Raw genomic sequence first — 15,936 nt, forward strand, 5'->3', positions numbered from 1 at the left:
GCCCTCTCTCTCATCATTTAATGCCTCTTCTTTAACACATGCGAGTTCTAGATTGAAGGGTTTGAAGGATAATAAATGCTCAATAACTTGATTTTGGATACGTTTTAGTCCCATGGGACTAAAACGTATCCAAGCACCCTCATAGTAATAACATTTTCTTTTGACTGTCTGGACATAGTAACATATGATGGGTCATTTCACATGATATTTGATGTATATTAAATCTGTCAAAGAAGCTTATCCAATATCATCTGAAATGTTTTAGGCATATTCAATGCAAGCCTTCATAAATTTCAGTACATAACGGACAGCTAAAACGTGCTAATAATATCAAGAAAGTTCGGGATGAACCAAATTTGACATGAAGGGATGCATGAAAACTTGCTATCCATATACCAAAACCATAAATTATGGGTTTCACCACTAGCCAGTCGAAACTAAATGCTGCGTTGTCGTTGTCAAAGTTGTATGGTTTTATCTTGAGGATTTACCAAGTAAATAGAGTATGATACTGCATTTTGGGTTTATTTATCACACAATCGAATTTGATGCATGCTTAGCAATGATGCATTACAAGCAATAGCCAAGGGTGCAGCTTTCAGAGTGAGAAACAACAATCTGAAGCTCTTTGATGCAATTAAAAATGAGGCCCACGCGTTGTATGGTTAGAAACCGTACGCAGCTAGAATTCAAAAGGCTTCATTGTCTGGCACAAACATAAGAAAATGAGCAAGATTTTCCTGCGTGTCCATGTCCATAGCACAATGGAAGAAGAAAAAATGTCAAACCGCTGGATTACAGATTATAAAGTTCAACAGGAAAAAACTAGTGACACCCTCTGCCGGTATGATTTCTCTGTTTCGATCCGTGATGATAGAAGGAAGTTACAAGTCCAGACCAATAGGACACCCAAGGCAACAAGTTTTCGTTATCAAGAAAAGAGCAGCTAGCACGCGCAGCACAGCCAGATGGTCTCTCGTTTTACACCGCCGCCTTGCTGACAACCAAAGCCTATTCAGAATCATTTTTGGCCAACAAGCTAAGCCGCCACGAGATCGGGGGTCTCTGCCTCGATGGACAACAGTGTGGTATGCACTTTGCCGACCCACGAGTCCAGGCGCTCACGCAACGCCTTCACCTGTGGGATGCCAAGTACTCTAGGCTGGACCCACGAAACATGAACCGTGCTGTCGACTTCATCGATGATTCCTTCTATGAGATGAACCTGCAATGGACAGGAAATATGTGAGTGTTTCAAATAGATATGCAATTCAGGGAACCCCACTGCTGCTTCAACTAGAGAGGATGCACGATTTTGGCTCCCCGGAACATTCGGGGACAGCATTACTACTACAGGAACTGATGCACAAAATCTGGAAGGAAACTGAAACAGATCTGAAGTACCACCTCCGTCCGGGCTTATAAGTACCCTCTTATTTTGGGCTAAAGTTTGACCATAAATTTATAACTAATAAAATGTAAACTACATGCCGTAAAAAATATATTGTGGGAAACCTCTCTCAAATACAAATCCAACAATATAGTATATTTTTTGTTTCATACTCCCTCTGTTCCTAAATATTTGTCTTTCTAGAGATTTCAACAAGTGACTACATACGGAGCAAAATGAGTGAATCTACACTCTAAACTATGTCTATATACATCCGCATGTGGTAGTCCATTTGAAACCTCTAAAAAGACAAATATTTAGGAACGGAGGGAGTATAATTTATATTTTGTTAGGTTTACAGATGGCCAAAGTTTGACCCAGAATATGAGGGGGGGGGGGGGGGGGGGGGGCAATAAACCAGATGGAGGGAGTATAGCACCCAGCATTCTCAAATACAAATCCAATAATATAGTATATTTTTTGTTTCATACTCCCTCCATTCCCAAATATTTGTCTTTCTAGAGATTTCAACAAGTGACTACATACGGAGCAAAATGAGTGAATCTACACTCTGAACTATGTCTATATACATCCGTATGCATTTGTATATACCTCACACAACAACAGTTGAATTTGCAATCAAAACCCAAAAGTTTTTTAATAGCCCCTAAACAGTACGTCACAAGTGAACAGAAAGGAACTGAATATCAATACAGTAACACATCACGAATTATTAAAAAGTGTTGTTCCATAACAACCCACTGTCTAAATATGTGTTGGGTTCTGATTCCCAAGCCATAACATAAAATACTGCAAGCATAAAACAAGAGGCATGAAAAAAATACACAAGTTTCTATGAACATGAAACGGAAATCTTATGGCGGAAGAATGTAGGAAATGGAGTTACCGAGAGGCTCTTCATAAGAAGACATTCCACTTCGCTGGTTGAAAGCTTAGTCTGCTTGGCAATAACACTTAATGGGATAGTTCTATCTTCTGATGGCCGGCTAAAAAATGCAACACAAAAAAAATATTAGGAAAAAACACGACAGGAAATGGAGGTGATATTGGAAAGTAATAGCCCAAAAATGGTACCTGAAGATTATCTCCATCAGACACAGAATATTGATCTTCTCAAGCAGTTTCTGTTCATTCTGCACCAATGCAGGCTGTGCACTAAGAGCAGCATTGTGAACCCCACAAAGCTCTTGGTAGAGAGCTAGGTTGCCGGTGTTGAACGCTTGTAACATGTGATAGACCCACTCCACCTTGGTCCCAATAAGACTATTGATCTATAAGGTACAAACAAGAGTAATTTCACTACTTCAGGAATGAGAAGTTTCAAATAGGCTTAACTCAAATCCAGAAGGAACGACGTTCATGTGCTACTAGTCAGCTTGTCTTAAACAGATATTAGTAGTAATATCACTACTTCAGGAATGAGAAGTTTCAAATAGGTTTAACTCAAATCCAGAAGGAACGACGTTCATGTGCTACTAGTCAGCTTGTCTTAAACAGATATTAGTAGTAATATTAGTAGTAGTACACCCAAATTACTTGTCCAACTAAAAGGTAGTTTGCTATATTTATGTTAACCAAAAGAATCATCTGTGCTGACAACCATGGTCAATGAGTAAATATAGTGCATGCCTTTGTATACAAAAGGCTTCATAACTATTCTGTCAAACTTCTGCATAGCTCAAATTTGATCACTCGCCTATAACTGCATACACCAACTAACATAGTTGCCAATGATAATTCAACAATTAATACTGCTATATTTGTGTTTGATACTGTGAAAGGCACCCTGTTTCAGTGGGTACTTCAAAATCCATCCCTTTTATACTTGCAGTGCAGAATTGAAAAGAAATTGTCATTTAGCAATCAGGACGATCAAGTATGTGGAAAGATACATGTAACAGCATCCAGAAGCAAGTGGAATAGATGACATACGCACTATGCAAAAAACAAACTACAAATGCGTCAATTCAGGGCTGGGAACAATAAAGTCGTGCACGAACAAGCAACACTTAATTTGACAAAAGGACAAGCAATACTTACAATAGGGTGAGCTAACAATTCCCCGAAGTTGTAGATGTTGTCCCCCAGCAAGGCTGCAAGGGAAAGGTCAAATGCCAAGTCCTGTTTCAAGACAATAGGTATCAAATATACATAGAAATAACATCCATGGCACATTTCAGGCTATATAAAATAAAGAACTGAATAAAACACATTCTTCTGCTGTACAATCGATGAAATTGTTAACTGCAAAACTTACCAGCTTGAATGACCCTGAGAGAGACCCTACGGTTGTGTAGGCCAGATAGAGAAGCGCGTTCTTATAGAACTCAGCAAACTCTTGGAGCGACTTATGGTACTGAGACGATATCCAGTAGAAGCTAGCGTGGACCGTAGGATCCACATCAGTCATGCCATCCAGGGTGGTCTTCCCTTCCTCCAGCAGGTTCTTGCACTCCTTGTGGTTCCCTTTGTCGAGGTGAATTGCCGCAATCTGCATCTTGACATGAAGGATAGGCTCATTGATCCGCAGCTCCCTGGTTTCGCGAAGCTTGGCGATTATCCCCTCGAGGAAGGCGATGGCGGCGTCCTTGTCGGGATATTGGCGCGAGGCTATGACGGCGAACTGGGCAAGTTTGAGCAAATTGATCTTTGTTTCGAAATCGGAGATGAAGTTGTTGTAGAGCTGTATGAGCGTGTCGCCAGTCTGCAGAATAAACAGCAATTGCCGTGGAGACCAAATCAGACCAAAATAGCGCTCGAAATCGAATGGGAGCATGTGAGGCGCATGAGTTGCCGCATGCCAATTAACGGCGCATCTGGAGCCTGCATCTAAATCTAGGTTCTAGGTTCTAGGTTCTAGAGGGAAGGGGGGAGGAAGTGGAGATGATAGTGGAAGGGGGTAGGTACCTGTGCGGCCGGGATCTGGAGGAATTGGTCGAGCTTGAGGGTGAGCTGGTGCCAGAGCTTGCGCTGGTAGAGGTCGGCGAGGTCGGCGTACCAGTCGGCGAGGTCCGGCCGCGCCTGCCGCTGCGCCTCCACGTACTGCAGCGCCATGGACGACGGCGAGGGGGGGGACCTGAATCTGAAGAAGCCTTTTCCGTTAGGGTTTGGGGAGGGGGAGGGCGACAACCACCGCCAACTAGAACAAGAGCAATGCGGCGAGGCGAGGCGAGGAAGATGAAAGTAAAACCCTAGTTTTATTTTTGGACGATATAAACGAGAAGGGAAATTGGACTAGGCGAGGCGGCAGCGGCAGCAGCAGCAGTAGCTCACCGTGCGACGGATACTTGCCGTGGAACGGAAGGGACCCGGATGGAAATCAATCTACGGGTACGGGTGGAAGAAGCCGAGCCGGATGGAGGCGACGCCAACAAGAGAAGGAGGAGCGGAGACGTGTCCTCGCAGCCTATATTGCCCAGCCCCATGCCGCAATGCACAAGCAGTCCAGCCCAACGAGGGCACAAGCAGCCCGGCCCGATGTGCTCACAGCTATTAATAACCAAAATAATAACCCTAAAAATTTAAGTGTCCGTTTGTTTGGTCGAGATGACTAGTTAGAGCAAGTACAATGGGGTAACATAGATGGACTATAAGCCTTTAAATATTATATTTTGAATGAGTTGGAGGAGAGAAGAAAAACGGACTACTGATTAACAACCGGCAGCAACACGCACTCCTATGCATGTTGTGAGAGAGTGAGATGGGTCATGTATCAAAAAAGTAGTACATATTTATATACAACCATTGTTACTTGCCGGCTATAAACTTGCTTATGTAAAACCATATAGCCAGCAGTTGGTTGTATTATTAACCATGCTCTTAAGGGTCACCATTTGCAAAGTCATTCTTATTTTCCCAGCGCTGACAAATGGCGCATTGCATGTGCGCCACTTATCGCAACATAAGAGTTTTTTTTCATAGATTCGTTTATTTAAAATGTTTCACCTCTGAATTTCTCCGCTGAATTTCTCGTGTCCAAATCTTTGAAACTATATCTCATTTTAATAGGTTTCGACGAACTTTTTTCATGAAAAAACTCAAAGAAGGAAGCACGGTCTTTATTTCAATTTTTTTCGAGAAGCACAACTTCTTGAAGAAGCAAATAGGCACATATTTGCAAGCATTGATTTGCTTCTCGTGGAGGCACATATTTGATTCCACGAAAAAAATGTGGAAATAAAGAACCGTGCTTTCGGCTCTGGATTTTTATGGTTTTTTTCCGTGAAAAAGTGGAGGCACATATTTGCTTCCACGAAAAAAATTGTGGAAATAAAGAACCGTTCTTCTGGCTTCGGATTTTTTTTAGTTTTTCCGTGAGAAAAGTTCGTCCAAATCTACTATCATGGGGGTCTAGTGTTGAAGATATCAGTGTGCTTCTCGCGGGAGCAAATCTGTGCCTCCATGAGGAGCAAATATGTGCTTTTTGGTAGATGCACAAATATATAATATTTTACAAAAAATAAAAAATTGCACAACTTTTTTCCCTCCAAAACCTAGGAAAAATCAGGCAACCCCAAAAGACCATAAGAAGGGGATAAAACGCATCTAAAACCCGAAAAACGCGTACAGAAAAAATAAAAACAAAAAATTCCAGAGAGAGCACCCAGTAGGCGACTTGTGGCGGCGGCTGAACGCACCACTTGCATGCTCTAAGAGTATCAAAAGTGACCCCTGAGGTCCCCCGCAAGGGGTAACTTCCAGTAAGTTGCTCTCTTGTTTGGTTGTCATATTAAGCTTGTCACACTTTACCATGCAAGTTTGGCTAAGGCAGTCTTGTTTGGTTTGCAGTCACATTTATGACAAGATTTCATTCATGCAAACTAGATCTCATATGTCATTGAATCAAAAAGTGTGTAAAATTATCTCAAGTGTGGCAAAACCACTTACCTTAGGCATGTGTGGTAGAAAATATGACAAATGATGGCAACCTTGGTATATGAACCAAACATGATGAGTTTCGAAAGCTACTTATGCTGGGTTAGATAAGCATAGGAGCAGTTTTTACTGGAACACTACTGGCAATAAAAAGAAGTATAGACTTTTCAAATGAAAAATCATGTGTCGGCCTAAAAACCTTGGCGGTTAGGCATTATCAACACCTTCATCATGAATTAATGTCTTATCATCACATGATGGTGGAAATACTTTCGGCGGAGCCGAGGCTTATGTGGTTTAACATTCTCAAAGCTAAATATTTCCCCATGGGTAGCCCCTTGTTTGCTTCTGCCACTTGGATTTCTCAGTTCTAGCGTCAACTAGCGAAAGTACGAGATCAGTTTCGTTCTCAAGTCAAGTTTGGGGTCGATGATGGTACTTCTGTGTGGTTTTGGTTGGATTGGTGCATGTGGATGGGCCACTTTATGTTTCATTTCCTTCGTTGTTTTTCTACCGTGTTGTTCCTAACACTACAAATTTTGCTCTATTAGGTGACAAAAAAAAACTGGTGATGAAACAGGAACCGGCGCCTAAAATCATTTTCTGTGATGGTCACCATCACTAGTTGATTTTGCCCCGTCATGGCTCTCTGCGGCAACTTTGGTGACGCTGAGAACCAATTTTAGGCGACATTTTTTGCCGACACTGGGCAAGTGTGTTTTCTAGGACAACTTTTAGTGTCACAGAAAATTTTCACTGTCACCAATAATATTGAACAGATTATTGCAGGAAATATAAATAGAAAAAATGAGTCCCTGAGACTTTAACCCATGAGCTTTCGCTTCCGTAGACACTATACGAAGAGGTTTACCAATGGTGTGGTAAAAAAAGAGGTTTTGTGGTAAAAAAAGAGGTTTTGTGGTAAAAAAAGAGGTTTACGGCTGGACTAGTGTTTGATGGGTGATAATACTTTGTAGCTCAATTCTTCTATATATGTTTTTTAGAGGACTTCTACAGCATGTTCAATAGCAGTACATGTACATTTTGTTGAAATAATAAAATAAAATAATGTTTACATTGAAACTATTTTATTTAAAAAGCTGACACCACATGTCATGTTTTAGTTTCAGACAAAAGAAAGAAAAAATAGGTGCTTTCCAAGGGATTTGAACACTTGTCATGGGCCTCATGTGGAGTTCAGATTATGACTAGGCTAGTATTTGATTAGTGATAATACTTTGTAGAGTCAAAAACCCTTTCTAAGCTGGTATAGGGACAGTTATTAGTGTTACCGAAATTATTGGAGCGACGCCTTCATGAGTTATTTCAAGAGATTATCAGGAAACAGACATGCATCAGTGTCTGTGCAGGCTACATTCATGGGCGGTTCGGTTGCGTGTTTGCAGACGTCGTGGAGGCGTGTTTGTAGGCGGCCTAGACGCGTGTATGCGGTCAGCATTCAGGTGAGTGAGCAGACCACGTCAGAGATTTTCACCGGAATATGTGCCTTTGACCGAGCGCCCCTACGGCCACCGTGGTAGTCTGTGCCTACTGAAGAAGTAAGATCAGACTGTGGCATCCTTTGACCGCCCTTCCGCCCGCCTATCCAACCACCTCTCCTTAGTGGCGGGCTCGCCTGCTGCGGGCTACAAGATAGCGGCCCTCCCTTCTCTCGCACCATTATCATCTCTAATCCAACATAATCCAGCACAAACACCTTGTCCATGGCGCACCTCCTATTCTTCTATTTTGGCGTTGTTGAGGAGGAGCGGGAAGAGGACCCTCTGGCCTCTACACACAGGTCATACAATAAATTAAGACAACTCCTATGGCTCCTGCAGGTTGTCATACTCATCGACATGCAAGTCGTGATTCCTATTACAAGAACATGATCAATCTCATGCATCACATATATCATTCATCACATCCTTTTGGCCATATCACATCACATAACATACCCTGCAAAAACAAGTTAGACGTCCTCTAATTGTTGTTGCATGTTTTACGTGGCTGCTGTGGGTTTCTAGCAAAAATGTTTCTTACCTACGCAAACCACAACGGTGATAGCCAATTGTTATTTACCCTTCATAAGGACCCTTTTCATCGAATCCGATCCGACTAAAGTGGAAGAGACAGACACGCGCTAGCCACCTTATGAATCAAGTGCATGTCAGCCGGTGGAACCGGTCTCACTTAAGCGTACGTGTAAGGTTGGTCCGGGCCGCTTCATCCCACAATACTGCCGAATCAAGATAAGACTAGTAACGGTAAGCAAATTGAAAAAAATCATGGCCCACAACTACTTTGTGTTCTACTCGTGCATAGAATCTACGTATAGACCTAGCTCATGATGCCACTGTTGGGGAACGTAGCAATAATTCAAAAAAATCCTACGTGTCCCCAAGATCAATCTAGGAGATGCTAGCAACGAGAGAGGGGGAGTGCATCTTCATACCCTTGAAGACCGCTAAGCGGAAGCGTTGCAGGAACACGGTTGGTGGAGTCGTACACGCAATGATTCAGATCACGGTCGATTCCGATCTAAGTGCCGAACAACGACGCCTCCGCGTTCAACACACGTACAACCCGGGGACGTCTCCTCCTTCTTGATCCAACAAGGGGAGAGGAGAAGTTGAGGGAGAACTCCGATAGCACGACGGCGTAGTGGTGATGGAGCTCGTGGTTCTCCGGCAGAGCTTCGCCAAGCGCTACTGAGGAGGAAGAGGTGTTGGAAAGGAGGAGGGCTGCGCCAGGGGAAGGGTATGTCTGCCCTCCCACCCTCCACTATATATAGGAGCAAGGGAGAGGGGGCCGACCCCTAGATGCATCTAGAGGGGGCGGCCAAGGGGGAGGCTTGCCCCCCAAGCTAGGTGGGGCGCCCCCTCTAGGGTTTCCCCCAACCCTAGGCGCATGGGCCCTAGGGGGAGTTGGCGCCCAGCCCACCTAGGGGCTGGTTCCCCTCTATATTCAGCCATAGGGCCCTCCGGGGCAGGTGGACCCCCGGAACCCCTTCGGTGGTCCCGGTACAATACCGGTAACCCCCCGAACACTTCCGGCGACTGAATAAGGACTTACCATATATAAATCTTCATCTCCGGACCATTCCAAAACTCCTCGTTACGTCTAGGATCTCATTCGGGACTCCGAACAACCTTCGGTAACCACATACTATTTCCCATAATAACTCTAGCGTCACCGAACCTTAAGTGTGTAGACCCTATGGGTTCGGGAACCATGCAGACATGACCGAGACATCTCTCCGGCCAATAACTAACAGCGGGATCTGGATACCCATGTTGGCTCCCACATGTTCCATGATGATCTCATCGGATGAACCACGATGTCGGGGATTCAATCAATCCTGTATACAATTCCCTTTGTCAATCGGTATGTTACTTGCCCAAGATTCGATCATCGGTATCCCCATACCTCGTTCAATCTCGTTACCGGCAAGTCTCTTTACTCGTTCCATAACGCATGATCCCGTGGCTAACTCCTTAGTCACATTGAGCTCGTTATGATGATGCATTACCGAGTGGGCCCAGAGATACCTCTCCATCATACGGAGTGACAAATCATAGTCTCGATTCGTGTCAACCCAATAGATACTTTCGGAGATACATGTAGTGCACTTTTATAGCCACCTAGTTACGTTGTGACGTTTGGTACACCCAAAGCATTCCTACGGTATCCGGGAGTTGCACAATCTCATGGTCTAAGGAAGTGATACTTGACATTAGAAAAGCTTTAGCAAACGAACTACACGATCTTGTGCTATGCTTAGGATTGGGTCTTGTCCATCACATCTTTCTCCCAATGATGTGATCCCATTATCAATGATATCCAATGTCCATGATCAGGAAACCATGACCATCTATTGGTCAACGAGCTAGTCAACTAGAGGCTTACTAGGGACATATTACGATCTATGTATTCACACATATATTACGGTTTCCGGTTAATACAATTATAGCATGAACAATAGAAAATTATCATGAACACGGAAATATAGTAATAACCACTTTATTATTGCCTCTAGGGCATATTTACAACACTTCCATCATCGTCGGTGAGGAAGAGCTTCACTACCTCGACCTCGTCGCCGTCGTACTTGCGCCGGTCGCGAAAATCTTCACTCCGCCGCCGTCGTAGCTGTCTTCCGCCGCCAAGTTAGGGCGTGGAAGATCTGAACGGACGAACTTCCCATCTACAACTCCCAGTTCGTCGTGTTCTTCGTCAAGGGTAAATAAAATCTATTTTTACTGCCCTTGTTGATTCTGATGATTTTCACAAATCTTCAAAAGGTGTTTATTCTTCAACTTCCCCACTCGTTAAACACCTCACATGCATCTGTTCTTGATCTATTTCTCTAAGCAATGTTTTTCTTCAAGATTCCTCAGTTGTGTGGATTTTCAATCTATACAACTCTGGAACCTAAGTCAAAGACCGCTTAGTGAAATTCCTCAAGATACTCCTGGTAAAATTTCTCAAACTTGTTCTTTTTGAGAAACTTATGAGAACGCATATGCCATCTCCAAATTCTTCGCACCTATACTATATTCACAGGTACACATGTCCGCTGCTGAATCATTAGATTCTCATCAACTTAACTCATTTGCAGCATTCCTCGAAGACAAATTGCATACCTCTTCAGAGAATTCTATTGTTCAAATTCCTCGGCTGAAGAAAATGGCTGATGGCAAGAGACCTCAGAAGGGATGGAAAAAGACCGGAAGTGAACACAACTTTTGAGATCCCTGATGACATTTATGAGGACTATTGCACTCTTGATGAAGCCAAACATGGCAAGGAGAACAAGAATCTGCGCAAGGTGCACATATAGAGGCTAGAGAGGAGATGGGCACGGGAATGGAGGGAGTACATATATGTCACTCCTAAGTACATGAAGAAATTCGCTTTACACCCTCCTTGCCCAAGACCTCCGCTGGCACCAGGCCAAGAAGCTGATCCCACTAGCCTCAAGCGCGGTGAGGACTATCCAGATGAATGGGCCAAACAGCAAGCCAAGTTGGCCAAAATGGCCAAGGAAGCAGTGAGGAAATTTAATGAAGACTCTGCTGCTGCCGCTGTTGAGGCCTCTGCTGCTGCCGCTGCTGAGGCCTCTGCTAGCAAGCCTAAGAAGGCTATGCCCAAGAAGCCTGTGCACATGCCCAGTTCCTCAGCAATGCCCTCACGACCAAGCTCATCAAAGCCCTCACGGCATATTCCTCAAGAAGATCCAGTCCCCACTGTACAAAACCTTCAGCTGCTGCTACAAAGTTCTCGGCACCTGTGCACCTCGCCTCGTGCCAAAGGACAACTGGTATCTCAATTGCTTCAGGAGCATCTGCAAGTTCTTCAGCTCCTCCTCAGTCCTCAATAGGTCCAACTTTGCTGAAGACAAAGGCCACTGTTGGACGAGGCACACGGCCAAGTCCTCACAAGAAACAGGTTTCCTTCCAAGTGCCATCTAGTGAAGACGAAGTTGATGATGAGGAATTAGAAGAAATCATCAGAGAAAGACAACAACAGGCCGCTAGAGCCAAAGGCAGCAATGTGCCTCTTCTGTTGGATCCCAAGTTGATTCTTGACTACATTGATCTCTGGCACAAGGACCCCAACACTCCCATGCCTGATTTCAAACTCACACCTGGCCAGAATCACATGTTGACAACCTTCATAGGTGAAGAAAAATGGAAGTTTGAGAAGGCCAGGAAACTAAAGAAAGCTCAGTACAAGAAGGAGCATCTTATGAAGAAGAATGTTGTCAAAATGACAACTAATGAACTTGTGACCATGCAAGATGAGATCAAAGCACTCAGTGATGAATTTGACGTATACCGTGTAGATTGGCTGGGAGCCAAGGTCAGATTTGTCAACATGGCAAAGGGATTCACCTCAAATGTTGCAGCCCCAATGCAACATGAAATTCCTTAGTCTGAAGCATCTGCTCAGCCTACTGAAGAACATGCCAGCACCACTGATGAGAATCAGGCTGCTGAAGAAAAGGAGAGCACCAGGGCTGCTGAAGAAATTCCAGCCGCTAAAGAAACTGCTAGGGCAACCTCTAGTGTTGCGCCTGAAGAACAAGCCAGGCCTGTTGAAGCATCTGCTACAACACCTGAAGAAACTGAACAAGCCAGGACAAATGCATCAGTTGTGCCTAAAGAAACTGCACCAATTTCCTCTGCTCCTCCTGCACAGACAAGCATCAACCTTCCTTCTGCATCAGAAGCGAAGAAAACCAAAGCTGTGGAGCGAGTAACTATGAAGAAAAGGAAATCATCTGCTTCCTTAGAGTCTTTAGCTCCAAAGAAATTGAAGACTCTGAAAAGCTCCTTTGAAAATCCTATAGATGTTGTTTCGATATCAAGCATGCCATCAAAGGAGATTATTCCCTTTGGTGAGGAATATGTGATTCCAAGTGAATCTGATGAAGAAGATCCTTCTGCTACTACGTCAGAGCAGTTGGATGAAGAAATTGAAGTGAATGACATCCCTTCAACTCCACTGGTATCATCGCCCATGCCTCAGTTCATAGGTGAAGAGGTAGGCGTTGAGGAAATAGATGAGGAAGATGAAGATGTGGACATTGGGTGTACCACTCCAATTCTGAATGATGACTACTGGGAAAGTCATCACCCCAATTCACCACTATTCACCCCTCTGCAACAGATTCCTTAGTCCCCTGTCCAGACTAAAGAAATTCATACGGGCACTGGAGGACATCAAGCTTCACTTCTGTCTATTCCTGTAGAAGTTCCAGCCACTAGCGCTGCTGAACATGTTGCTGAAGAAATGGAGGCCAAGGCTGCTGAAGAAATTGCCATTGAACTTCCCTGGCCTGTGGCTCCAGAGACTGTGATTCAAGAGGCTGTGAAGACTTCAACAGTTAATCTTCAGCCCAAGCCTCAGAATCCTCACTCCAAGAAGCAGAAGTTCAAGGCTAATGACTTCTTTGCTGAGCACATTTTCTTCGCGGATTACAATCCATATGACTCTGCAAGACTTAGACGCAAGCGCTTGTGGACAACGAGTCAAATGAACTTCTATTCCTCACCGATGTTTGATAAAGACAAGATCTTTGACCATGAGCAAATTCCTCATGTGGATATGGACTCACTGCCCTGGTTCACCCCAGACCTCTGTGTTCTTCATGACGCTGGTCTGCTCAACTTCTGCACCGACATCTGCGACTGGAATGAAGAATTCATTCTTCAGTTCTACGCCACGTTGCACATCACCGGCAATGTTGAAGATGTGAATTCATGGGTGTTGGACTGGATGACAGAAAATACTCACTACAAAGCACCGGCCTCTGAATTGCTTCATGCCGTCCTAGTCAGTCCTCCCACTGAAGGTGCAAGGCGCCTCTATGATGAACCCGAGCTTTCAAATCATCTGATGCAAGTGATGATGAAGCCTTTGAAGCCAACCCAAGCTCCTAGAACCAAATTCCTCATTAAGGAACTGCTCTATGCGCCAAGGACAATATACAAGATATTGACCAAAACCCTTAGTCCAATCAAGGGCCACAACTCTGATGATGAAGAAGTTGTTGGCATCATGAAGAATATGATTTTCAACATCATACATGGTATTCCTATCAACTACCACGATTTCTTCATGAGGACTTTGGCCAATGTCGCTCTATCACCGTTTGAATTGAAGCCTTACGCTCCCTGGATCATGAGATTCATCAGATCAAGGTTTTCAATTCATTACAAGGATGATTGTCAACGCCATCTCAGCTATTTGCCCCTAATTGAAGTCCTCAAACGGACTATTTCCTCAGTTGATGAGAAGGGCAAGGCTGCTATTATTGACGAAGGCACTCGTCCATTGGATGGACAGTTTCACAAAGTTGCATCCTACTCCACCAATGATGACTCTGCCACTCATGACACTGCCGCAAATGCTTCAAAACAATATCCTCAAGCCACTGCTCCAAGGGTGATGACTGACCGTGAGCTTCTCCTCAGTCTTCATCAGAAGGTGGATCACAATCACAAGTGGGTCAAGTGACAGTTTGGTTCAATTCTTCAGAACATGACAATCACGCAAAACACTGTGAAGAAGAACCACTACTACTTGCATGAAGTTTTTGACCACACTTGGGTTGTACTGTCTCACATCTATGGTGATGAAGATCTCAAGCAGATGGTCTTCAAGCAGGACTTTGACTGGTCTCAGCCACCTTCGAGGAAATTCAAGAAGGTCAAAGTTCCCCACTTGGTGGCCAGCTCATATTCTTCATCGCGCGAGACTGATGAGCATGAAGATTTGACCGCAGTGGCCCTACATCAACGGACAACCCCGACAACGCTGGCGCTCCTCCATCGACTTCATGATGATATTCTTCAGGGGCGTTAGTCCTCACTTTTCGTCCCTTTTGGTCATTCGATGACAAAGGGGGAGAAAATTGAGTTAGTCTTCAAGCGGGTCTCTATATATGGGCGTTTTTTTCTAAGTTACAACTCTCGTTCTTCTGAAGTATTTGTTGGATCGAGTTGTAAACTTAAGTCCGATGGTGGTCTGATACTTTTGCTATGTTTTTCTGCATGCTATTTCCTCGTATATGTTAATGCACGCATGCTAAGTTATATCAGTCACCATATTTCGTCATGCATTTCAAATTCTTCATATCATATGTTAAATGCGTGTATGAATTACAAGATATAGGGGGAGATCTCCATGACTCTATTCTACAATGTGCATTTGCTCTTCAAGGAAAATTCCTGACATATGCACATCTTCAGGGGGAGTTCTTCTATATCTTGCAATCAAAATCCTCAATATCAATATTTACACTTCATATGTTTATACCCATTGAAAACTTAACATATATTGTCATCAATCACCAAAAAGGGGGAGATTGTAAGTGCATCTAGTGCCCCTTAGTGATTTTTGTGTATTGAAGACTTATAGGTTAAGGGACTAATGCATTTGTGAGTGTACACGGGTCTATAATTCTATGAGGAGTTTGATATTTACAGAGAAAGTCGACCCCTAAAAATGAATGTCTTTAATTGAAGACTTTGGCCAAGTCCACACGAACAGTCTCGTCACATCTTGCAAGCGGCTGCAATCCACGACGATATCCGGCTGCCACCTCGGGTGTGTGAGCAGAGTTGTCAAGGTGGAGGGAACTGCGAGGCAGTCGGGGGCGAGGAAGGAGGGATGAGGGTTTTCTCTCACAAAATGTGACGAGACTGTTCGTGTGGACTTGGCCCACATGTCATTGGGCGTATGGTTCTATGGCCCAGTCCTTAGTGAAAGAATTGGAGTTAAAATATAGCTCAAAAAACAATAAATGATTTTTAGGCATTACATTTAAAAACCATATGGCATTGGCATTACATTTAGAGAACCATATGGCATTGGCATCATAATGCATATGTACACTACATAATATAATGAAAATACTTTGTCAAAAAATAGTCGAAATCTACAGTGACAAGAGTGAAATGTCAAATTTTAGAGTGACATAAGCAAAACTAGCTACAAATTAAGAGTGGCAAAAAATAAATTTTCCCTAATATATTTAGACATACATCAAAAGTTCCATAAAGCATCTAAATGTGCATGCATATAGTGGAACTTAAAGCCACACATTGATGTCTACTATACAACTTATTCTTATAGGCTCG

The 15,936-nt window shown here is 43.6% G+C and overlaps 1 protein-coding gene across 3 annotated transcripts; it reads right to left on the minus strand.

Moving 5' to 3' along the window:
- Nucleotides 1–718: 718 nt before the first annotated feature.
- LOC123050695 (26S proteasome non-ATPase regulatory subunit 13 homolog B) lies at nucleotides 719–4,857 on the minus strand. Of its 3 annotated transcripts, none has more exons than XM_044473454.1 (7): nucleotides 4,685–4,857; nucleotides 4,319–4,493; nucleotides 3,669–4,115; nucleotides 3,452–3,532; nucleotides 2,486–2,682; nucleotides 2,298–2,397; nucleotides 719–1,225 (listed from the first exon to the last, which is right to left on the minus strand). In XM_044473454.1, exons 1-7 carry the CDS (start codon nucleotides 4,834–4,836, stop codon nucleotides 1,040–1,042), a joined length of 1,338 nt encoding a protein of 445 aa, XP_044329389.1. In that variant the 5' UTR covers nucleotides 4,837–4,857; the 3' UTR covers nucleotides 719–1,039. The 3 variants fall into 3 exon arrangements, with proteins under 3 accessions (XP_044329389.1, XP_044329400.1, XP_044329396.1); XM_044473465.1 differs by having other exon boundaries at nucleotides 4,319–4,495; nucleotides 4,682–4,823; XM_044473461.1 differs by lacking the exon at nucleotides 4,685–4,857 and having other exon boundaries at nucleotides 4,319–4,627.
- Between the last annotated feature and the right edge of the window lie 11,079 nt (nucleotides 4,858–15,936).

The sequence above is a fragment of the Triticum aestivum genome, chromosome 1A (assembly GCF_018294505.1).
Source record: "Triticum aestivum cultivar Chinese Spring chromosome 1A, IWGSC CS RefSeq v2.1, whole genome shotgun sequence".
NCBI classification, from domain to species: Eukaryota; Viridiplantae; Streptophyta; class Magnoliopsida; order Poales; family Poaceae; genus Triticum; species Triticum aestivum.